At 38.6% G+C, this 23,473-nt stretch overlaps 1 protein-coding gene across 8 annotated transcripts in view; it reads left to right on the top strand.

Moving 5' to 3' along the window:
* Positions 1–23,473, top strand: part of LOC144977622 (G1/S-specific cyclin-E1-like) — a 63,049-nt gene that overhangs the window by 16,960 nt on the left and 22,616 nt on the right. The window contains exons 1-2 of one of the 8 annotated variants that reach the window (XM_078923025.1): positions 18,817–18,891; positions 19,260–19,950. The exons of 4 other annotated variants lie outside the window; for them this stretch is intronic. In XM_078923025.1, coding sequence (XP_078779151.1) covers positions 19,714–19,950 — 237 coding nt within the window. In that variant the 5' untranslated portion in view covers positions 18,817–18,891; positions 19,260–19,713. Of the gene's footprint in view, positions 1–18,816; positions 18,892–18,954; positions 19,951–23,473 lie in introns of those variants that run through there. 3 more of the 8 variants (XM_078923023.1, XM_078923024.1, XM_078923022.1) reach the window with 3 other exon arrangements.

Raw genomic sequence — 23,473 nt, 5'->3', positions numbered from 1 at the left:
CGATATCGTCCACGTATCGTATCGTCCACGATGTTGGTTCTTTAGTAACCTGACCAGGAAGTTTTGACAAAGGTTAAATTTTCCAGAAATATCACTGTTCCCCTTGTTTCCACGAGTCAATTTTTCTTTTTATTCTTCGCTCTACTAACTGAATACATTTGTGTACCCTTAACGTATCTTCCTTCCACGATAGGATAATGCAGGATGACATGTAACTTTGTCACAGGGCTTAACTTAAGGACTCTCCTGGTTTCCATCCGCATGTTGCCCAGGCTGACGAGTAACAAGGAAAATGGTAGTTGTGTATAGTATGCTCCATCTTCATCGACTTCGCTGCCCATCACTGGCAAAACATTTTATTTTTAATTTTTGGCCGGAATAATTGAATTTCAATTAGCAACAGATTAAGATGATCAGCAACTTGTCGGGAAGACTCCAAACTTGCAATTGATTGAAGTCTCTGGTTTGCGCGTGAATGACAAGTTGCGGGTCAGTCTTATTTGATGAATATTTGAAGTTAAAAGTCTTTTATCTAAAACTTTTTAGCAAAAATGTGTTTTGCTAATGTACGGTATTCGTATTATTGTGTTCGGTTTATCCACTGGGCTCTGACTTGATTAACAAGGATTAGTCGTTCCGATAAATTTATAGAAAAAAAAAAAAAAACAGGCTTTATCGTTGTTTTATCCCCCCTAGAAGAGAACCGGAACAAGGGATGTCTGTCATCCTTTGCGTCTTGCTTTAGAACAATATTATCATCTTTCCATCAGGGTAATAGAATAATATCATCACCTCTTATTCTACGATATTTTGGTGAAGGCAAATTTAGATCTTTCTAAATAGGATAGATGTCGAATGAATATCAGGTAAAAATCTCGTAGCGCGTCTATGTACGTTCTCAATGTTAACAGACTGTCGCTTAAATTAGAGACTCCAATTACTAGTGCTAGTTTTGGACATGATAAGCTTAACCAAACTGTCGTACTCTGGAAAATACAAAAACGTGTAATTTTTAAAACTTGGCACAGAAAACATGTCTTTCAAATATCACTCGATTTAAATGACCCTCATCTAAGCAAAGACTCTCGAATCTGGGACTTTAATTAAGGATGATTTCGCGAAGTCCCAAGTTTAAGAGTTTTTTGCCAAGATATTTGAAGGACGGTTTTTCTGGCCACATTTTAAAATACATGTTTTTTCAGAGTACGGCAGACATCACCCTCAAATGTTTATTTAAAAAAAAAAAATTTCTCACTTGTTCTTGTCTAGCTCTCTTTGGATTCGAGTTCCATCACATAAATCTCACTGGTGGCCATAAAAAAAAAATAAAAAAAATAAAAGTCCCTTTATTCATCCCCAAGGGGAAATTTGTCTTTAGGGTCTATTCCAAGGGAAGACTGGAATAACCCAAGCGTCAGCCGCAGAGCAGCGCCGCAAAGTGAGCTAGGGCGAGGTGACTTGCTCAAGGCCACACAACGCAGCGGCGGGTGATTGAACTCGGTACCTTTCGGGTAGGAAGCAAAGACCGTACCACTGAGCCACGCTGCCCCATTAAGCACTTATGTTTGTTCAATTAGTATTTGCAGGCAGATTCCTTGCTGTACGAGGACCCATCTTTTTTTTTTTCTTTTCTTTTTTTTTTTTTTTTCTTTTTTTTTATTTTTTTATTTTTTTATTTTTTTTTTTTTTTTTTTTTTTTTTTTTTTTTGATAATCTTCTTCTCAAGACCTAACCAATTATCAATTTATAAGAATTACCCGCCCTTTTTATCAGCTTGCTAATAGAGTAAAGTATAGTGTTTTGAACAAAAACTTTGTGGACCCGTCCATTGTATTCAGAGTGAGTGTGCTTTTCTATCAGGACATAAAGGGGTGCTTGCTATCTTTTCAATCCTCTTAACGTTTTAGTAAAACTCACAATGATCAATTTATGAGGCATACATGACGTTGATAAAAGAAATCGACTTTAACTTTAAGCGGATAAAGCTAATGTGGCAATTAGTCAGTTTTTGTAATGTACAAAGAATGGTCTCTCTCTCTCTCTCTCTCTCTCTCTCTCTCTCTCTCTCTCTCTCTCTCTCTCTCTCTCTCTCTCTCTCTCTCTCTCTCTCTCTCTCTCTCTCTCTCTCTGCTCCCCTATTTGTGATCCATGCGGGGAAATTAGAGTTTAGGGGGTGGGGGGGGGGGGGTGTGACTGGAACTTAAGAGAATATCACGCGAAGTCCCAGGTTTGAGAGATTTTGCCAAAATGGGGGTCATTTAAATCGATCGATATTTGAAGGACGAGTTTTCTGGCCAAATGTTAAAATATGGGATTTTCCAGAGTAAGCAGTATGTAATATTATACAACTACTATGAACAGCGTTACGCTGGACTCCGCAAAGAAAAGGGAACCGAGGTCGTAGACCTAATGAAGCATGGAGAAGAACTGTACAGAGAGAACGTAAAGCCCAGGGCCTCAGCCTGCAGACCGCAACCAACGCAGCGAAAAAAAAAGAGCTTTATATAGCGCAATATCTACTAAATGTGCTCAAAGCACTTTACAGAGGGTCCCTGGTCAACAGCAACATTTAACATGTAGGACGGGACATGAAGCCTGTTAGGCGATATTACAATTTTTCGGACAAAGACAGCGCTGTTAACGGCCTGGTACTCATTTTACACCTGAGTACGGTGAGAGAATGTGAGTAAAGAGCCTTTTCCAAGGACTCAACTATGCGCCGAGCGCGAGGCTCGAATCCAGGACTTTCCGATCCGAAACCGAGTGTCATACCGCTAGACCACATAGTCGCACAAAAAAGACCAAGGACATTAGCGATCATTCGGCCGCTGTTGTCTCAAGTAACCGACGGCGCAGAGAGGATTGAATGAGTTGAGTGACTACTTTGAACAAACACAAATATTATGTATCCCATAATCCCTCGTAATGACACATACGCACCAAAACAACTTTGAATGGGCACATGCCTGCCAGCAGAATCAGCTGACTCTCAAGTTTGTGAGCATTCATAACAATGTTTCAACATATTTAAGCGAAGAGTTAGACTGCATGCAGCAACATTGCCGGCCATGATGCAGCGTCAGACATGTTTCAAAAGAATTTTTTAGTATTCAGGTCATTTTCTTTGGCAAACAGGCATTTAGTGTATATTGCGCTATAGAAAGCTGTTATTTTTTTAATTACTTGGCTGGTAACAGCGTCGCCTTTGTCGAAAAAAAGCCAACCAAACAAAAAAAAAAAAAAAAAAACAAAAAAAAAACAACAAACAAACGAGCTTTTATATAGCGCAATATCCATTATACGTGCTCCAAGCGCTTTACAAAGGGTCCCTGGCCAATAGCAATGCCTTACATGTAGGACATGACATGAAGCCTGTTAGGCGATATCACAATCTTTTTATTCGGACAGAGATAACGCTGTTAACGGCCAGGTACACATTTTACACCTGAGTACGGTGAGAGAAGGACTCAACTATGCACCGAGCGAGGCTCGAACCCAGGATCTTCCTATCCGAAAGCGAGTGTCATACCACAAGACCACATGGCCACACAGAAAAAAAGACAAAGACATGTCACGTCTTACGTTTGAAGTTTTGCTGTTGGTTTTTAGTCCCCCTTGTAAAACAATTTGAGCACATTTAGGGGCCATTACGCAATCTGAAAGCTCAATCTCAAGTCATCATTGGACAGAAAGCGTAGCCTTCCTCCTGATTTCCCCGAGCGCGTCCCGGCAGTGACGCTAAAGAGGTGTCAGTGGGGTCTGGGTGAGAAGTGGTTAAAGATTGTTTTATGGAGACGCATTCTAATGGATGTGTGTATGTGTGTGTGTGTGTGTGTGTTAATTGGGGTACCTAGTCAGAGGGTATTACAAATTATGGTGGTAATCAGTGATTTTTATTAGCGGTTGCAATTATAATAAAACCACGGTAGTTCCGGTTCATTCATCCACACCCCTCACCAATGCCCAATGCCCTCTTTAGGTTGCTATGTATGACACCCACCCTTTAAATCAACCTCCCCCCCCCCCCCTTCTGCCCTCCTCCGTTGCCTCCTTTTCTTACCAAGTATTCAGCCAGGGCCTCTTTTCTAAGTCCCCTCTTGAGTTTGTTTCAAGTTTGATAGCACCAAACTAGATTCCAGTTTAATTTTTTTTTAAATCATTGACTTTAATTCATAAATCAGGCACCTACACTTAATTTAATATTAATTTGCTTAGATTTGGTATTTTGAAATCAAACAAAATATAAATGAATAAATATTTCAAAAATAAATAAATAACAAACAAAACTTGTCACAGAAAGCGCCTGTTGAAATCAATATATTTATATAATATAGTTTGGCGTACGCGTGGGGAGATTCAGCCATAGTGCATAAAATTTACCAGAATTGGTGTCATGTCAAAAAGTGGAGGGCTATTGTCATATTGTAATGGCTTACTTTAATCAATTCAGTTTGAGAGATGAAAGAGAGAAAGACAGCTGGTCGTATATTGGTGTGATAATTTGAGACCCAAAGCCACCTGGAGTTATATTATTATTGTGTCATACACATCCTTGATTATTAAGATTGCCTGCCTGCCCTCTTGTCGTGTTTTGAAATTAAGACTGAATTGACCACCATCTTTTACTACCCTTTACATCTCATTATTATATTTTGGTTTGCTCGCTCTTGTTGCATTGAATATTTTGCTTTCTTCAAACATCTGCATTTTTCTATTAAATTGGGATTTGTGTTTTAATTTTATTTATTTGTTTATTTATTTATTTCTTGGTCTTTCTCGGTGGCCGTATCATGCAAGTCCATTTCATGTATCCATGATTCCATCCATCATTTGTATGAATAGTTCTCGCTGAATTGTATTAATCAGACTATAGCTACGCATTGTTTTGTTCGTAAGTACGTTATATCCGGCTGGCGGATGTTATGAGTTGTTTTAAACTAAACGCATAGCACCAATAAAATACCTATCCCTTTATTTGAGCAATTATTAATCGTGACGAAAAAAAAAAAAATGAACGTGAACCGGAAACGCAACAACGATTGAAGTAGTTCTCACAATCCCTGCCCTCTCCATCTTTTAAACTAAACGCATAGCACCAATAAAATACCTATCACTATATTTGAGCAATTATTAATCATGACGAAAAAAACCCCCCAAAAATTCTGAACGTAAACCGGAAACCAACAACGAATGAAGTAGTTCTCACAATCTCTCTCCATCTTTAGCCACGTTGCCGCAAGTAAATCACATCTTCCAAAGCGTTGGACCGAGGAGTTACTCTTGTTGGAGCTCTTACGATTCCCTGGCTAGATCACCGCAGGGATTCGAGCACCCCACTGTAGACGCACCAAGTGCTATCAAAGAGAACGACTGACACTAAGAAAGATGTCATCTTCATCATCAGCAATTTACCCCCGAATCGGCGCTGTGAGGACTTACTGGAGCATGGGGCGAAGCTAGCAGGAAGTGTAGGAGTTCTGAAGTTCCGCTCTAATTTAAAACGCCTATCTGATTTTGGAAACGACTTTTAGGGTCTTACTCAAAACTTTCCTCGCCGCGAAGAGCGTCGCGTGTGCGTTTGTAGTAGCTATGGTGGATTTACCATTAAACCAGGGGCAATTAAAGAACATTTCTCAACGGTTTTCATTCAGTCATCCAGTTGTGGCAAAGACCCCCGAAGCATTGTTAGTTAGTTATTTCACCAGCGGCAACTAACTTGGAGGGTCTGAAGATATTGAATGTTGGTTGTTCAATGATTTTAAAGGATTGTTAAAGTTGAAGGGTGCAATTGGTATCCCCAATAAAGATACCCATCTCACACCTGTTAATGATAGCTCAGGACTGCCATAAAATTTAAAAGCAATAAAAGTGACTGTCCATCACTTTTTTTTTTCATTCGTTTGGTAACCAAGAGCAGTATTTGTAAACGATGTTTCGCCTATAAACTACACTACCGTATAATGAAGAAAAAAAATATCATTGTTACAATTTGTGACCAATCGTCTCAAAACGGTGTCATGTCCAGATGAACATGATGCCTAACATTTTATGTTTAATTCAACTTAATTTTTTTTTTTGGTCAAAATAAATACAATCATTCTGGATAGGCTAGTGAGTTTTATCTTAACTTCAAAAATAAAGCAAAACAAACATACAAAAATAAAAAATTAAAAAATTAATAAAAGATAACGTTTAATTTTGTATCCTTCCTTTCAAAAATGATAAAGAAAAAAATCACAGAGAAAAAAAACATTTTAAAAAGATTGTTACAATCACTGTTGTTTGATGACGCTCCCGTTGGGAGGTTGCTTCCTCCCTCTCTCTCTCTCTCTCTCTCTCTCTCTCTCTCTCTCTCTCTCTCTCTCTCTCTCTCTCTCTCTCTCGCTCCTTACAGCTCTAGTCCACTTCCGCGATTACCCATGCTGAATAACTTTGCATGTTACAGGATCTAAAAATTAATCATAAATACAAAGATACGCTCACTTCCGCTGATCAACCATTGCCGCCTGAGTGAGCACATTCCTCCACACCGACGCAACACAATATGTTTCCAAGGAGCTCCCAAAACTATGACCAGCTGCGTCACTTCCGCTCCATTGACATCTTTTTATATCTTAGTGTTAGAGTGTCCCAGTTTCGGAATTATTGATTTGATTCGCACAGCATCATTATCACCATCATCAATAAAAATCGCTTAGAGTCTGGTGTCTCGGAGTTATAGCGCTATATGCTATATAAGTTTCCAGCATTATTATTAAAAGTAAAAGCAACTACCACCGGCATCACCACCACCACCAGTAACAACAGCAGCATCAGCACCAGAAGCAGCAACCTGCCACCACCACCGGTTGTAACAATGAAAACAACAGCATCAGCAGAAATCCATCGCCGTCACAACCATCATTTGTAACAACAATAAAAAGACAAAATTACCTGCAATAATGTCTACTACTACTACTACTTCTACTACTACTACTACTACTACTACTACTACTACTACTACTACTACTACTACTACTACTACTATTACTACTACTACTTCTACTACTACTACTACTACTACTACTACTACTACTACTACTACTACTACTACTACTACTACTACTACTACTACTACTGCCACCACTACTACTACTACTAACAAATATTTTTTTAAACAACAAAAAAAAAAAAAAAAAAAAAAAAAAAAAAAAAAAAAAAAAAACAACTGTAGCAACATCAAAAACACCACCAACAGCAGCAGCAGTAGAATCTGAATGACATAACACATTACCCATTTCTTACCTCCTTCCCTCATACTCAATACTCTCGATTTTCTCTCCTCCTCACACATGATGATTAGCACAAAGAGTCCTTATAGTAATTGTACAAACATGTCAACAAGGTTTGAAACCTGTGAAAATTACCCACCGCCTTACACTTACACATGTAGCCTATTAGGCCATTACATCTGGTGTTATTTTCATAACACACTTAAACCGTTTACAACTTCCGCTCAAAAGTTTGCATATTAATTAGTAAGTAGGGTATCCCCCACATGCTTCACAGTTTTGATAAGTGGGTGGGGGAAAGGGGGGGGGGGATCGATAAATATTAAAAACGTACTAAGACTAAGAACAGTTCCCTCATCGTCTCCAGATTGCTATGGCTAAGAGCATTGATTGTCTTACAAACGGCGTTGGTCTCATCATGAAAATGAAACAAAATATTTTTTTAAAAGTTACATTTAAGATTAAAGCATGCATTATATCAATATTATTACGACACGATAAATAATAACGTGAAGTTGAATGTAAGCATGAATTCATCTTAACTACGCCACTACCACATCATCTCATTCATCTGTGGTGTTTCAATCATCCTGTTTTGTTGATAATGGGGAAACCCGAGACGTTCATTTGATCTGTTTTTGTCATTAAATTGAAGCTTACATTCAACTTCACGTTATTATTTATTTCTTCGAGCTTCGAGCAGCAAGATTTACACTTACGAAACATAGAAAAACAAAAATATATAGATACAGCAGGGCAGCAACACACGAGTCAATGAATAGGACAGGTACCACGAAGATTATCAAGAAAACTGAATACACCTGCGTTAGAACGATACAATCTTTAATTTTTAAAGTTACAGTTAAGGGTAAAGCATACATTTCAATATCACAACACGAACTCAATACGTACTTATATTAATTTACATTTGACAGATAAGGGGGGGGGGGGGGGGGGTATGCGTATGTGTGTTTGAGAAGAAAAAGGAGGCGGAGGGAGGGAGTGTGTCTGTGTGTGTGTGCGAGAGAGAGAGAGAGAGAGAGAGAGAGAGAGAGAGAGAGAGAGAGAGAGAGAGAGAGAGAGAGAGAGAGAGAGAGAGAGAGAAAGGGGGGGGGGCATTTGCGTTTCACAAACAAAAGCTTTGAATGTTAGCATCCTCTGCTCTGTACATCCCTTTCCTATAATTTAGAAAAAGAAAGATTGATAAATGTTTAGTGTTGACAAGACAGAGCAATAGTAGTAGTAGTAGTAGTAGTAATAGTAGTAGTTGTTGCAGCACTCGCAGTTGCCGTCGTGGTTGTCGTCGATTTGTTTTTTGTTTTGTTTTTTTAATGTACGCAAGAAGCAAAGTATCAATTAAAGGAATACAGAACAAACACAAATATGAATGCATTCCTTTTTCACACCTTCCTTCTCATAATAAAAATTGTCAAAATCAATGACATCAAACTGCTTTTGACACTGCAAGTGCAAGTGCACGCAATAATTGCTGATTGTGTTATTTACATTATGGATGTTGATTCAAGCATGTCACTGTTTCGACTCTCTCGTGCATAATAATGAATATTTTTCAGACACAAATCAGCATTAAGATTTATAATATATATAATCAAGCAACGTGGTGCATACACAGTCTAATCAACCCGACCCAGCATCAGTTCGTCTAGCCTCCATGCCTAGCCAAGACCTTGAAATATTAAAATGGGAAATCTAGGGGCTTGTCGTAATGAACTTATTTTTGTATCAGTTAAAAATAGTCACACAAGTGCTCACTTTATACGGATTACATGCGATATTGACTTATATACCTTAAGTAACCATTAAATTACGTTAGCATACATTCCCGATTTGACTTTGAAGCTTTCCTAGGGCTGTCTGAAACTCATCATCATCATCCATCGTTGTTTGTGCTCTTGAGCACGTTGCCGGTCAACTGTCTCCACGAATCACGATCCTCTGCGGTGCGCATGACATCTGGGTTTCTGAAACTCTATGCGAACCAAATTCTAAGGTGGTATCTCTGCATCACATCACCAAGTATGAGAGCAACATTACCCAAAATCACACCACCAGACTGAAGAGCACCAAAGAGAACTACCCAAAAAAAAAACCCCCAAAAAACGATCTTTCTGACACCTTCACCACCTCCATTTCCAATTTCGTCATCGTCGTATTCATCATATCCTCAATATCAGCATCGTCATTATCCAACTATAATCTACCCCCCCCCTCTCTCTCTCTCTCTCTCTCTCTCTCTCTCTCTCTCTCTCTCTCTCTCTCTCTCTCTCTCTCTCTCTCTCTTAACACATTATGTTTGCATTATATTTTGCTTATGATCACATCCCTTCCGTCACTTCTCCATGTTTCAACCCTTTCCTTTCCACCTTAATCCGAATGTAACCCAACAAGCCCTCCTCCCCTTCTCGATACCCGTGGTAATCTGTATGCACAACGACTTTGAGTTCAAAGGTTAATCTGTCAAGGATTATCCCAAAACCCAATTGGTTCGGGAAATTCCCAAAGACTCGCATGCCAATGAATGAACCATTAATTTTCCCGCCAGCCACATAACTAGAACTAAAACGACAAACAGAAAGCAGATTGATAAAATTTTTTTTTTTCGCTCTATCCATTTAAAAAAAAAAAATTTGGGCCAGAAAGCCTCTGCTTTCTTTTTTATTTATTTATTTATTTATTTATTTATTTATTTATTTATTTATTTATTTATTTATTTATTTATTTATTTATTTATTTATTTTTTTATTTATTTATTTATTTTTTGACCACAAAAAATCCTACTTCATCGATTGATTAAAATGGCAAAAATTCATAAACCCAAATGATTACTCATTTTGTAAACCTCAAGATTAAGAAGATTACTCTCTCTCTCTCTCTCTCTCTCTCTCTCTCTCTCTCTCTCTCTCTCTCTCTCTCTCTCTCTCTCTCTCTCTCTCTCTCTCCCTCTCTCAGATGAGACAGGGGGTGGGGCGGATTATTTTCATCATTGCTGTGGATGAAGGGGTGGGGGGGGGGGGGGCAAAATGAATAAAAGTTACTTTGTGAGTATACTGAAGAAATGTCTTATACCTCCCTCGAGGCAAATGGGAAATCTATGAAAACTATTATACTCTACTGGAGGTCATAGTCATAGGATTAAGATTCGATTCTGTTCTACACTCAAAAATTGGACATACAACATTGTTTCCTGTATTCCCATCCCCCTCACCAACACCTTTTTTGTTTGTTTTCTTAGATTTATCCTACTGTTTTGTTTACCGTATCAAAACAAGTTGCTTGATCGGCCATTTCTTCACGTTACGGGACGACTGTCTTTTCAATTCTTATGCAAAGTTGACATAGAGAATCTGATAGATTGGTCAAGACAGTGCTAGAACTTAAACTCTCCTCGGAAATGTATGTTTGTTTTTTCTTTGTGTTATTCGAGTAACCACTTCATTTAGAAAGTGTGTATTGCGACAGTGGTTTCATGACCAGTCAGTATTGAGTTCGACTTAAAAGAAATTAGAAGAAAAATCGCAATACATACAAGTTGGTTCGTTTTTGGCCGTGCTGTTTTTTTGGCAGGCAGTCGCTTTCAAGATTATTCAATTGTCTGTCATTAGGGTAAAGCCGACGTTTACTTATCTTCAGGTCCCATAACCCAATTCCCAATGGGCTCATTGTTATCATTGTTGGTGAAATTTCAAAAATGACCCAAAATATTGTCCATTAAAACAATGTTAAACTAGGCCCATAAGGATGTCCATGTCCGTCTTGCATATTATTATCTGCACGTTGGGTAAAGCAAAATAGAGACTAGGATATATGAGAGCCAAGCATCATGGTCATTTGAATTTTTACTCACCGTACTCAGGTGTAAAATGAGTACATGGTCGCTAACAGCTTTGTCTCTGTCCGGACAAAAAAATTGTAATATCGCCTGACAGGCGTCATGTCTCGTTCTAAATGTTACGTGTTGCTGTTGGTCAGGGACCCCTTGTAAAGCGCTTTGAGCACATTTAGTGGATATTGCGCTATATAAAATCTCAATGGCTACCATGCGTCTCTTTTTGATATATATGTAGATAACTCCTAATTTTCAAAAAAAAAAAAACAAAAAGTCAAATAGCTTTGATCTGTTATGTCCACTCTTTCCATAAAATAACAGTTTTTTAATCCCATTTCCTTCAGCTACGTGGTAGATTTTAATTGAAACGCGCATGACCAAAGCTGCTGACGTCGCAAAATAAGCCAGATAGGGACGGGTTCTTTAGAGTTTTAATCCAAACAATTTTTGTTTCAGCCGCCCCTAAAATTGCAATTCGGGGACTGGCTTCGTGTCTTTATCTTCAAAATGTTGATGCTCTTATGTCACCTTCTTTCCTTCCGTCTCATTAAACGTATCGCTATTTTGTCTGGGTGCGTACTTAAAACCTCCACATGTATCGGGCCTTTATAATAGTGACGTTATAATTTTTAGTTAGTTACCGTGTACATTCTTGTCTTTGAGATGTTGATGTATGTAACTACCAATAACATCTATGGACTGTAGACTGGTAACCACGGTAAATTCTCCACAAATATATTTACAAATCTTGTCAGCTACCGTTATTAACCCACTAAGCTATTTAACCCTTGTTGACAAAAGAGATATTATGATTTACGGGATCTTGTGTTCCTAGATTTTGATAGTTTGATTTATTATACTCGTACTTATATTATTTGTAATAATTGATTCGAGGTTTTTTTGTTTTTTTTTTGTTTGTTTTTTTTTTTTTTTTTGGGGGGGGGGGGGGGTTCTTGTTTTTTTTTTATTTTTTTTTTTGGGGGGGGGGGGGGGTTCTTGTTTTTTTTTTTTTGTTTGTTTTTTTTTTGGGGGGGGGGGGGGGGGGTTCTTGTTTTTTTGTTTTTTTTTCAAATTTATTTATATGTTGGATTGTCCAAGTTTTAGTTTAAAGGATGGGAGCTGCGCGGGGAAGCAGTCTCGGTAATTCAGTTGTAGAGCAATCGCTCGCAAGGAAAAGGACCGGGTACGATTGAAAAGACATCTCCTTCTGTCACCCAACAGTGACGATTGAGTGGTTGGGATGTCAGATCTGTCAGATAGCATCTTGTCCAACGGATAGCATACAATTGCTGCTGTCCGTTTAAAAAAAGAAAGAAGAATAAACATCGACTCTATGGTCCATAATATGGCTTTGAAGAACTATTTATTATCAGTCAAAATTGAGCCAATGGAATTTTAAAGACATTTATGTCTAAGGATCTTACATGATAAGCATATTTCATTAGAGATTTATTCATTCATGGCGTCGATCCAATTGGAAAACAGGGACCTCCCTCCCCTTTCAGCCCTAAAGAGAAAAAAAAATACACAAAAAGAACACACGAAAAATAATCAAACACACCAAAACACCAACAAAACCGAAAGTTGTTTATTTCAGTTTCCTCTCTTTAAGATTGATCCTCAGATGGCGATATTGAAGACGACTATCTAGTGTCAAGATTACCGATTCGAGTCCAAATCATATTTTTGAACCAAGAGATTACAACACATCTAGCGATCGACAAGGCCTAAATTAAAACACCTCTCCGTAGCCCAAATTTGAGATTAGATCGTATCGTCATTGTGTCCATCACACTGAGTTTGAAATATTATTCTCATTGCCGCCCGGGGCAAGCTCCTCTCTATGTTCTCACCTTCTGGATAGATAATTATTTCTAAACCTCGAAGACGATTCGCCCCCCTTCGCCCCCCCCCCCCCCTTTTTTTTTTCTCACCAAAAAAAAACAAACAAAAAACAAAACAAAACAAAGAAAGAAAAGAAAGTGATAGCTCTCATTCAAGAATCTTTATGAAGATATGAGGAAAGGGTGTGAATGGTATGAGGTTGTTTGTTGTCGCGGTGTTTCTCATTCTCACGATTGAAAGTACTACTTTTAAAGATTGCAACACCTTTTACGTGAGCTATTTGTATGGCTCAATATCTTCTAGTCTAAAATTGGAGGTCCGTACAGCTCAGTTGGTAGTGTACTCGCTTCACACGCGAAGGGACCAAGATCGATCACTTGTGAAGTCGGATTTTTTTTCTGCTTCTCCCCACCTGTCCACCTGTGATTGGGGGGTATCTGGGTCTGTTAAATTATTTGGCGAAAAGTACTCTGCGGTAGATAGGATCCTATCAAAAAGGTAGCAAGGAATTGCTATTGTCCTTTTCACGATATAGAAACCGGGATTATCTCCGGCTACATGGGTCTACTGGCTCTGAAGGACTACTTTTAAAAAAATATCCTTTAAATATGCTCAAAGCGCTTTACAAGGGTCCCAGCCAACAGCAACAATTAACATGTAAGACGAGACATGACGCAGGTAATGCGCTATTACCTTTTTTTTTCCTTCGATAGACACAACGCTGTCACTGGTCACTTATGTACATGCATGGGTACGGTGATAGAATGTGAGTAAAGAGTCTTCTCCAAGGACTCAACTTTGCTCCCCCAAAAGCCTTACTCTAACCATAGACTTGGCGGCGAATGCGAGTGTTATACCACGGGACCACAAAGCCATACAATAGGGAATGAGATTAGCGGTAGAGTAGCGTCCCTTGATTGGACGTCACCCATAGTCTGTGACGTCACTGACTATGGGTGACGTCCAATCAAGGGACGCTACTCTTCCGCTAATCTCATTCCCTATAGTGGTCTCTTGCAGCATTTCTCATGGTTTGTTTCAGAGCTTTCAAAATACGAGTTTTGGAATTTCTTTAATGCAAATTATGTTTTTCAACATTTTTAACATCTCGACATGAGTCAAGTGGAACACTATGTATAACGTACAAGAACATAACGCTTCACCGACGGTTTTTTTTTTTTTTCATTTTCATTGTCACCCATCCGGTCACTGATCCCGTTCGACATCGCTTGACTTTGTTCCAAAACGAGACACCATCGTGCCGCTGAATTTATCATCATCTTCTTCTTCATTATCATTATTATCATCATCATCAAGCACTTCAATAAAACTTTTTTTTTTTTGTCTAAGAACCTCTTCCAAGTATGACAGGCTGGAGGAGTCACACGACATTCCACCACTTAATCCAGGCGATTTCCTCCGAAGGTGATCTGATCCCCTCTTATCCTGTCTCCATAATTACCACCAAAGCGGTAATCCCCGGGCATCGCGCGTCTTCAGAAGGGTCATCCTTCCTTACCCACAATGGTGTCGTGGCGTTTATCTAAAGGCGGATGCCATGCTTTTCAGTCGAAGCATCCAAGCATGTTTCGATGCTGTCCGATATTATAAACCACGCAGTATTTTTGAACTGAAAATTAGTAATTTTCAATGCTGCCTCCTCATGCAAGAGGACGAGAGGACAATGTGATTCAATTGATATTTTACTTTGGAATGCATGGATTAACAAGTTCTATTAATAGAAGTGTTGGACGCTGGGCTGTTAGTTTATTATTCTTGAGATAAAACTGTAGAATGATACTTTGTGGCTTTGTGGGTCTGGTGGTTTGACAAGCCCTTGTGACCCGAAGGTGTCGGGTTCGAGTTCCGTTCACGCGGTACAAAAATAAGTTCCTAGACGCCAACAGCCTTGTGTTATCGTTTAAAAAATATCGTATGAATGATAGGCGCCATGTTCAGTACCAACTTTTTAAGCCTAGGCCATGCCTCGTCCAACATCTTAAGTGTTGTTGTTGGTTTGTGATTCCTAGTATAGTATTTGAGCACGTTCGGCTGATTTTGCGCAATATATGTAAATGCTAAGGAGCTTTTGATGCTGATGTTATTGAATGCCATATGAATAAATAGGTTTTTGTTTTTATATTGAAGTTGAAGCTCATACTTATGTAAATGTGGATTACTAATTTTTGTTGCTTTTTTGTGTCGCTGTGGCGTGAAGTTAAGGTTTTGGACTCAAAACGTGACTTCCTTTATGTCCGGGTGTTGGAACCGGCGGTTAGACACCTCAGCGATATCTTCTAAAGAAAGGCACTTTGCACACATTATTTTCTCCCATCTTATTGAAATTAAACGATTTTGAGGTCTCTTTGGTGTTAATATAGCATTGTCTTCGAAAAATTGAATTAGCGCCTAACGGGCTGCTTTAGTCCCGTCTTATGATAATTAAATATCAAACGTTTCGTCATCATATATTTAAAAAGAAAAACAAAAACGAAAACAAAATAAAAAATAAAAATTACTGAGCGCTTAGAGTATGGAATTTACAGTAGTGGACAAGCGCTGTATAAATGTTATTAAAAGAAAAGAAGAAGAAAAAAAAAAGATAATTACACATTTAATTACCTACATCATGAATTGTTCTGATTAAATATCACATTATTATCTTCACCAAGAAAGATTGTAGATAATAGTAGATAATAATAGTAGGCTACCTTTGAGGGCTCGTCGTTTTAAGGAAGATGTTACAGGTTATCCCACCCACTTTATTCTAGTTTTCTTTCATTTCCTTTATCAACTTGTCTCGTCTCATTTTGGCTCAGATAAAAAGGGCTATGATGATGATCTCTCTGTTTCTTATTGTGTGCAATAAAGGCGGCATCACGTTGTGTGACAGACACAGTTAACCAGAGTTATCTGTCGTACTCTGGAAAGACACGTATTTAAAAATTTGGCCAGAAAACTCGCCCTTCAAATATCGATCGATTTAAATAGCCCTCATCTTGGCAAAAACTGTGAAACCTGGGACTTAGCGAAGTCCCACCAGGTTTGAGTTTTTCCCAAAATGCGGGTCATTTAAATCGGCTGATATTCGAAAAAAAAAAATTAGTTTTCTGGCCAAATTTTTAAATACCGAGTTTGTCTAAAGTACGACAGTTAACTGGTTCGGTTATGGTAAAAAAAAAAATCGAAGCATTTAGTAGGACTACCCTTATATCCCCTCTGTTGTTATGGGAACTGAGACCTTCCAAGGTTTGCGTGACGTCGTTCCGATGACGTCGTTAACACGTCACTTTATTCAAAACCTCTATAAAGCCGTAAATTAGGGAGGCTCAATAGATCGTAGTGACGGTTTTAAATCTTAGCTTTGTAAGTTGGAGAGTTGTCGTTAAGATATCTAGACGTCTATAAGCAAACGCGGTCGGTTCTCGTTTGTTGTTAGTCTTTCAGAGGTGTTGGTAATACATAATATAATTGGTGATCTGAAAGGATTCTTCGATTCATCACAGAAAATGGCCCATTCTCTGCTTACTTTTATATCTCCTGATGGAAGGTGTAAACCCCCATTTAAAAAGTTTCTTGTCCATTTCTTTCCTTTGTTTATCTTTTTTCTTTTCTTTTTTCTTTTTTTTTTTCTTTTCAATCTTTCATTTTATTTATATATTATATTATATATATATATCAGTAAGACCACTTTACACACTTTTCCCCACTACACCCAGGCGCGAATAAGTACCTTGCGACGGGTATTATATGTGACAGATATTTTCTAGTCATTGCATTACAAGTTTAGTACCTGCCGAGGAAATTCGAAACATTGTGAAATCATGAGAATTGATTTGTAAGTCACTTGTCAAATTATTATTTTTTTCGTAGTTAAAAAAAAAATATTTTTTTTTAATTTTTTTTTTTTTAACTTCCAAAGCATTTGGATATTCCGTATTTTACATTTTTGATGGAATCTTGACAAGTGTTTGTCCTTTCCTACGTCGCGTTGTATCCTAGGACTTCATATAAATGTCGCTGGTTGTATCCAATCCTAGGATTGTAAATAAATATTTTTAAAACAACAAACATGTAACTATTATGATTTTATAAAAAAAAATATTACAACAGTACACGATTGAGCAGCTATGGCGCCTCAAGGCCGATAAAAATTGATAAAGACAGAAAAGGGCGCTTAAATGACCTTAATAGTGTCGAAAGCGCCGTTAAACACCTAAAAACAAACAAACACAGGACTTCATATACAATTATAGATGTCGCTGATCCAAGTATCATGGTTGATTGTTCATCATCATATTATTATTTACATCCAAGTGAGGTTGTAAATCTGCCCCACTTGACAAGATGTCTGCTTGAATTTTTAATTAATTCGTATATGTATGTCAACTCTGGTTTTGGATTTAGAACGGCCAATAAAAGGATTTTGTCGTCCCCCCCCCCCCCCCCCCCCTCTCCCCATCTTCCTCTTTTTACCAATTTTCTCACCCTTGGGTCATATTTATCACTCACACACTACTCTTACGTTACAAAGCATAATAGACACGCAGTTACAGTTCTCTCCCTTGTGGTCCCCGAATGCTGAAGGCTCCGCCCACTTTGTGTGTTCGTTTGATTGTGTTACCTTTTTGTCAGCTGGTCAGTCAGTCATGAACACACACTGAATGACTGAATGATAAAACTTCTTCGTCATTGGATTCGGGGAAGTGGTGGGTTGTGTGGTTGTGTGTGTGTGTGTGTGTGTGTGTGTGTGTGTGTGAGTGAGTGTGTGTGTGTACATGTGTGTTGTGGCGGGCTATTTTTTTGGAAAAGTGAGTGGAGCAGGCACTTATGTTGTGAAGTGAATAGAAAAGTGCCAGAAGACAATAGAGAATGAAAATTTTTCGCGTCGGTGGTGGGGTTTGAACCTGCGACCTTATTGGTACGACAACTCCGCCTGGCAGGTGAGAGCGTGGCTCTACCGTGTGAGCTATCAACGAACACAAAAATATTCGTTTCAAACTCAAAGTCATTACTAGATCCCTCTCTCACCCACTTCTTGAGACCGCCGATTCGTTCGTACACCACCATCGCGAATAATTTTGACCAGCAGTTAAGCTTAATAGCCAATATTCTCATCACAAACATATAACATAGAAACGATTGAGACATTGAGTATGCTCCGGTGTATGGGGTGAATTTTTAATTCAGAAAAGTGAGTGGAGCAGGCACTTATGTTGGTAACAACAAGATATGAAGTGAGTAGAAAAGTGCCAGAAGACAATAGAGAATAAAAATTTTTTTCGAGAAATGATGCGGTCTGTTGGAGTCGGACGGTGGCTTGGGTCAAAAGTTAGCCAGTATTTAGTTCGATGAATTTTTTAAGATCACTGTCTTTAGTGCACAAATGATTACCATTAGCACAGTGATGCGCGTGTGTGTAACGTTACGTGCATTTGTTTGTGTGTGTGATGGAGGACTGTAGAGGGGAAAGTAGAAAGAGGGATGCAATTAAAGGGAGGGGGGGGGGGGGGGGGGGGGGGGGGGGCTTACCTGCTGTAGTGGAATGCTTTGTATGTATCAGCTCTGTGGATTGGTGAAGTTCTGAATTGATACACCCCCCCCCCCCCCCCCCCCTTTCTCCCTTCCCGCCAAACTCATTTCTATCTGATAATCGACCACTAAAAATAGTTGATACTTAGAAGCGTTATTACCCCCCCCCCCTCCCTCCTGCCCCTTTCCCTACATCTGTAAACATTTCTACCGCTTTTTGCAACCTGTTACGTTCTATTACGATTGATATCTGGTGAATTTGACCTGTATGTATCACCACTCGGTATAACCACAACAAAAACTAGGTGAACCACCTTCTTTCCCTTCGGGCAGATGCCGGATAGCCACTACTGACAAACTACTGCGTTCTATGCATCAGTCCTTGAGGCGATTACTGTGGGTTTTTTTGGTTTTTGTTGTTGTTGTGTCTAGATATATCATGTGACTTTCTTTTGTGGTCAGTTATACCTATATTTAGGTCGGTACAGTAACAAGTCTTTTCAGTTTAATTTTGGAATATTGGACTTGAGACTACTTTGCCCGTTAGTTAGAAAGAAACTTGATTTTGAATTGAAACCCTTTCTTGACAAATGAGTAGAATATAAAACGTAAAAGTTGCCTTTGTGGCCGTCATTTTTTTGTATAATTGTTAATATATATTTTTTTAAAAAGAAGAAAAATCTTTGTCTGTGTTATTGAAGTTAGTATTGTGTATAATTTTTGTGTTGATTATCTAATTAATCAATCAATTTTCGTTCTTTTAGTTTAGCTTTAATAACATCTAGATATCTGTCTGGATAGTGGTGTGTTTACGTACTTTGACTTTGAGGACGAGATACTTTGAATGTGTTAACCTTTTACATTATCAATATCAATTATCAATCGTCATATCGGACATAGAACTACTACAGTAAATAATGTCCGGCTTATACCGCCTTCTACTTTGGGCCTTTGGTTTCAGGAGAAGAAGGCGCATTATCATTAGAAGATCGTCTAGAAGAGCTAGAAAAGGTTTCATGAACTAATTAATGATATCATTGTAAAGTATTGTAAGGATATATTTCTATATTTATCCCAACAATTCTCGAGATGCCTGTGTAAAAAAAAAAATGTAACTTTATAATAACTTTGTAATTCAGTATTGAAATGTGATTTCAAAATCAGAATTCCACATTTTTGTGATTTGATATAGATAGTACGTTCATATTTCAATTCGCAATGAGGAGCTCACGGTTTTTATATCATCCGCGATGCTACCGAGGCTGCCACATCAACCACCTCAATGAGTACAATCCAAATCTATACCCACAACAACAGCAACAACTACTGCTATTACAACAACAACAACAACAACAGCAGCAGCAGCAACAACTACAACAGCTCGAAATTTGTAATAGTAATAATGAACAGCATATTTATATGGATGTAGAATCGTTTGAACCGATGGACCAAGAGGTAAGTCTAAATATATATTTTTTTAAAAAAGAAGTCTTTTCCTATTGTATCATGCGCTCCATACTACTATACTATAAATTGCTTTACCGAGCGTCTCCTCTTTTTCTATTTTTTTCTCCTGTTTTTAAAATGTTTATAGTGTGGACGGCCTGATAAATGTATGCTAGTGTCTTCTCCGAGGACAATTGCTTGACATTGAACCCGAGTACTGTGATCATTAACTAGCTGACTAACGTGATCTTGTATATAGCGCAATATCCACTAAACGTGCTCAAAGCGCTTTACATGGGGTCCCTGTCAAACACCAACACATAACATATAGGACGTATGATGGCGCCTGATCGGCGATGTTACAATATTTTTTCGGACATAGACCACGCTGTTAGCGACCAGGTACTCGTTTTACACCTGAGTATGATGAGAGAATGTGAGTAAAGAGCCTTTTTCAAGACTCGACTATGCGCCAAGATCAATCCAATAGCTAAGCACGCTCAGCATCGCTTCAAATTGTTACAAGATGAAACACCGAGTTGCTCGACAACACGCACTGACGCCAAAATATGAATGAAGGGAGAGTGTGTGCATTTGTGTGTGTGTGTGTGCGTTGCTATAACTATAAATAACGATGCATACACTGCCCTTTACACAGACTGAATACAGTTTAATCATTCAGAAGACTTAATGGAATTATTCCACAAATAAAACTCCGGTCGAATTTTTGAATGACCTTTTTTTCACTCAAAAAAAAAAAGAATAAAAATGATCTCAGTCACGAAGTCACGGGTTTCAAACTGTCTCACAGGCCGAGGATCTGTTTTTATCCCCTTTTATCTGTTTTCCGAGTTGCTTTCTGTCTTTGTCTTGGAATGGAATTACTTAGTTTTGTCCTAACCTTGGCCGGAGTCTTTGACTGGGAGGGAAACGGTCAAATGTATAGTTTTAGTTTTAGGAGATATTTTTTACCCCTGTAAATCATCTCTCTGGTGTGTACTATTGCAATAGTACACACACACGCACACACACTCAACTTATCATTCTCATCCATCCAGTCGCTGATCACCCTCAGCATCGTTTGAGTGTGTTTGTGTGTGTGTGTGTACGCGTGAGTGCGTGCATGTGTGTTCCTATGTGCTTGTTGTGTGGCTTTACATTATTATTATTATTATTATTATTATTATTATTATTATTATTATTATTATTATTATTATTATTATTACTATGTGTATAAAACCATTAAATAATAATGTTTGAGCGAGCAAACCTAGCTACTAGTCATAACCTCAGTGACATTCAGACTAGGGCGTTCACCCTTCTCTCTCTCTCTCTCTCTCTCTCTCTCTCCTCCCCTCTCTCTCTCTCTCTCTCCTCCTCCCCTCCCCCCCCCCCCCCCCCCCCCCCATTCCCCCTTTAATTTAAATCATTGCATTCCGACGAGAAAAAATACGCATCTTTATTCATTTGCCTTTTACCGGATTCTTTTGTTTTTTGTTGGTTTTTTGTTTTATTTTTGGTCGCACGTCGAGACCATTTGTTTTCTTCACTAGGCACGCGCCATTTTTTAGAGTGAGCATGTTGGTAGTCCGCTACCAGCGCCCTGTGTTTTCCTTTCTTTTCTTACTTTTTCGTTTTGCTACCACCCCGCCCCTCTATTCTGAAGCCATCAGAGCTTTTAATTTGCATACATTTGTTAGAGGATCATAAGCGAGTATGTGGCAGTTTATCGTAACTCGTGAGCAGTGAAATCGTGTATAGTGTAGTTTTTCTATCTGAAGAATGTTTCATATCTATTGTTGTGTGTTGCGCGTGAGTGGTGTATGTGTGTGTGAGAAAAAGAGGGGGGAGGGGGGGGGGTTGAGTTGGGATTATTTCTTTGTTTCATTGTAATTGGTCATAAATGCTTTTTTTTGTTGGTTTGTTTTGTATTGTATTGTTTTTATTGTTTTTTGTTGTTGTGTGTTGTCATTTTATTTTTGTTTTTGTTTTTTGTTGTTGTTCAAGTCATCGAGATTCATCATCATCATCATCATCATCATCACCGTGGTGTGTCGTGCTACACTGCGTGTGCTTCTATCATGGCCCTCCACTCTTTTCTGCACCGTGTCGTTGTTCCTTCCTCCCTGGCCCCATCTATTGTGTCAAACATCTATTGTCGCTACCGGACAGCAGGTGCCCTTGTTCCGTCCAACTTTAGAGTTATTAAGTTTTCCAACTTGTTTTTTTTTTTCTTTCTTATATTATTGTCTCCCGAATTTGTCGTCTATCCCTCTCTTATCTTTCTCACCCGTTGATCAAAATTCGATCTCCAATGGAGTCGGAGCTGATTTTTTGGGGGGTATAATTCTTTAAACGTGTCTTTTAAGGTTGTTAAACTATATTTGGACACAGTTTACTAGCCGCATCTGAGTAGGAGCATTTAACTGAACCCCAAAAACTACTCTTATTGATGCCTTTATTTTTTAAATATAGAGCTTTATATAGCGCAATATCCACTAAATGTGCTCAACGCGCTTTACAAGGGGTCCCTGGTCAACAGCAACATTTAACATGTAGGACGGGACAAAAAATATGTTGAAATCAACGCTTATAAACTTATCTCATGTGATTATCATTTTTTTATAACCTAATTTGCTAACTTGGGCATCATGGGTGATTCTACTTCAGACTTTGGGCTGATGGATTGTCTACATTCGGTCATGGAATGACCAGGCATCGGCATAATGAAGAGGCGTACACTATTTTATAATTATTTTTTTTTAAGCTTGTTAATTATATATAATATATATATATTTTTTTAGAATTAATTTTTTATTTTTTTATTCTTTCATCTCTTCTTTGATGTGAATGTTTTCTATGTCTCCAACCGACATAAGTGTGTTTGTGAGTTTGCCGGAGAGGAAGCTAAGAGAGTAGTGAAGGAATGAAAAACAGCTGGTATCCAATGTTTCCTCATTCACTAAAGTAGGACACGACAATTTGGCTGGAGTACTCACTTTTATTGTAACTCACTGCACGTGCGCCCCCTTTCTTATCTAATCTCTCTTTGAACCAAGTTCTTGTTTTACACCCTTCAAATCCCCACTTCAGTCGTAATAATCCGGTACAAGCGGGACAAAGACGATAGTAAAAAAGAGGAGGCGGATGCGAAAGGGTTGGTGGGGAGGAGGGGGGGGGGATGAATACCGATGGTGGCTTTGGTTATTGGTAGCAGGTGCGTTGTGCGTGAGTACCCGTCGCACTCCAGTGAGCAGCGGTGGTAGTAGTAGTAGTAGTACTTGATAAAATACCGCCACACGGTTGTTTTGTTTTGTTTTTTTGTTTGTTTTTTTTTGATGAGCCGGCCGATCGCGATGGTTTCTGAGTGAGTAGGCGCGCGTGCGTGCATTGGATGGAGGTACCATACTAAAGCCTTAGTGATTCTTTATTCTCATATTATTGTGTGTCGTTTGTCATGCATAGGAATGTCATTTGAGATTGAGGACAGCAGATTTTTGCGGTGCTTTACCGTAATTTTAATCCGGTGTCT

Source organism: Berghia stephanieae, chromosome 7 (genome assembly GCF_034508935.2).
Source record: "Berghia stephanieae isolate SIO BIC M18660-M18661 chromosome 7, UCSD_Bste_1.3, whole genome shotgun sequence".
Taxonomy (NCBI): Eukaryota; Metazoa; Mollusca; class Gastropoda; order Nudibranchia; family Aeolidiidae; genus Berghia; species Berghia stephanieae.
This window is presented reverse-complemented; position numbering and strand designations above follow the sequence as displayed.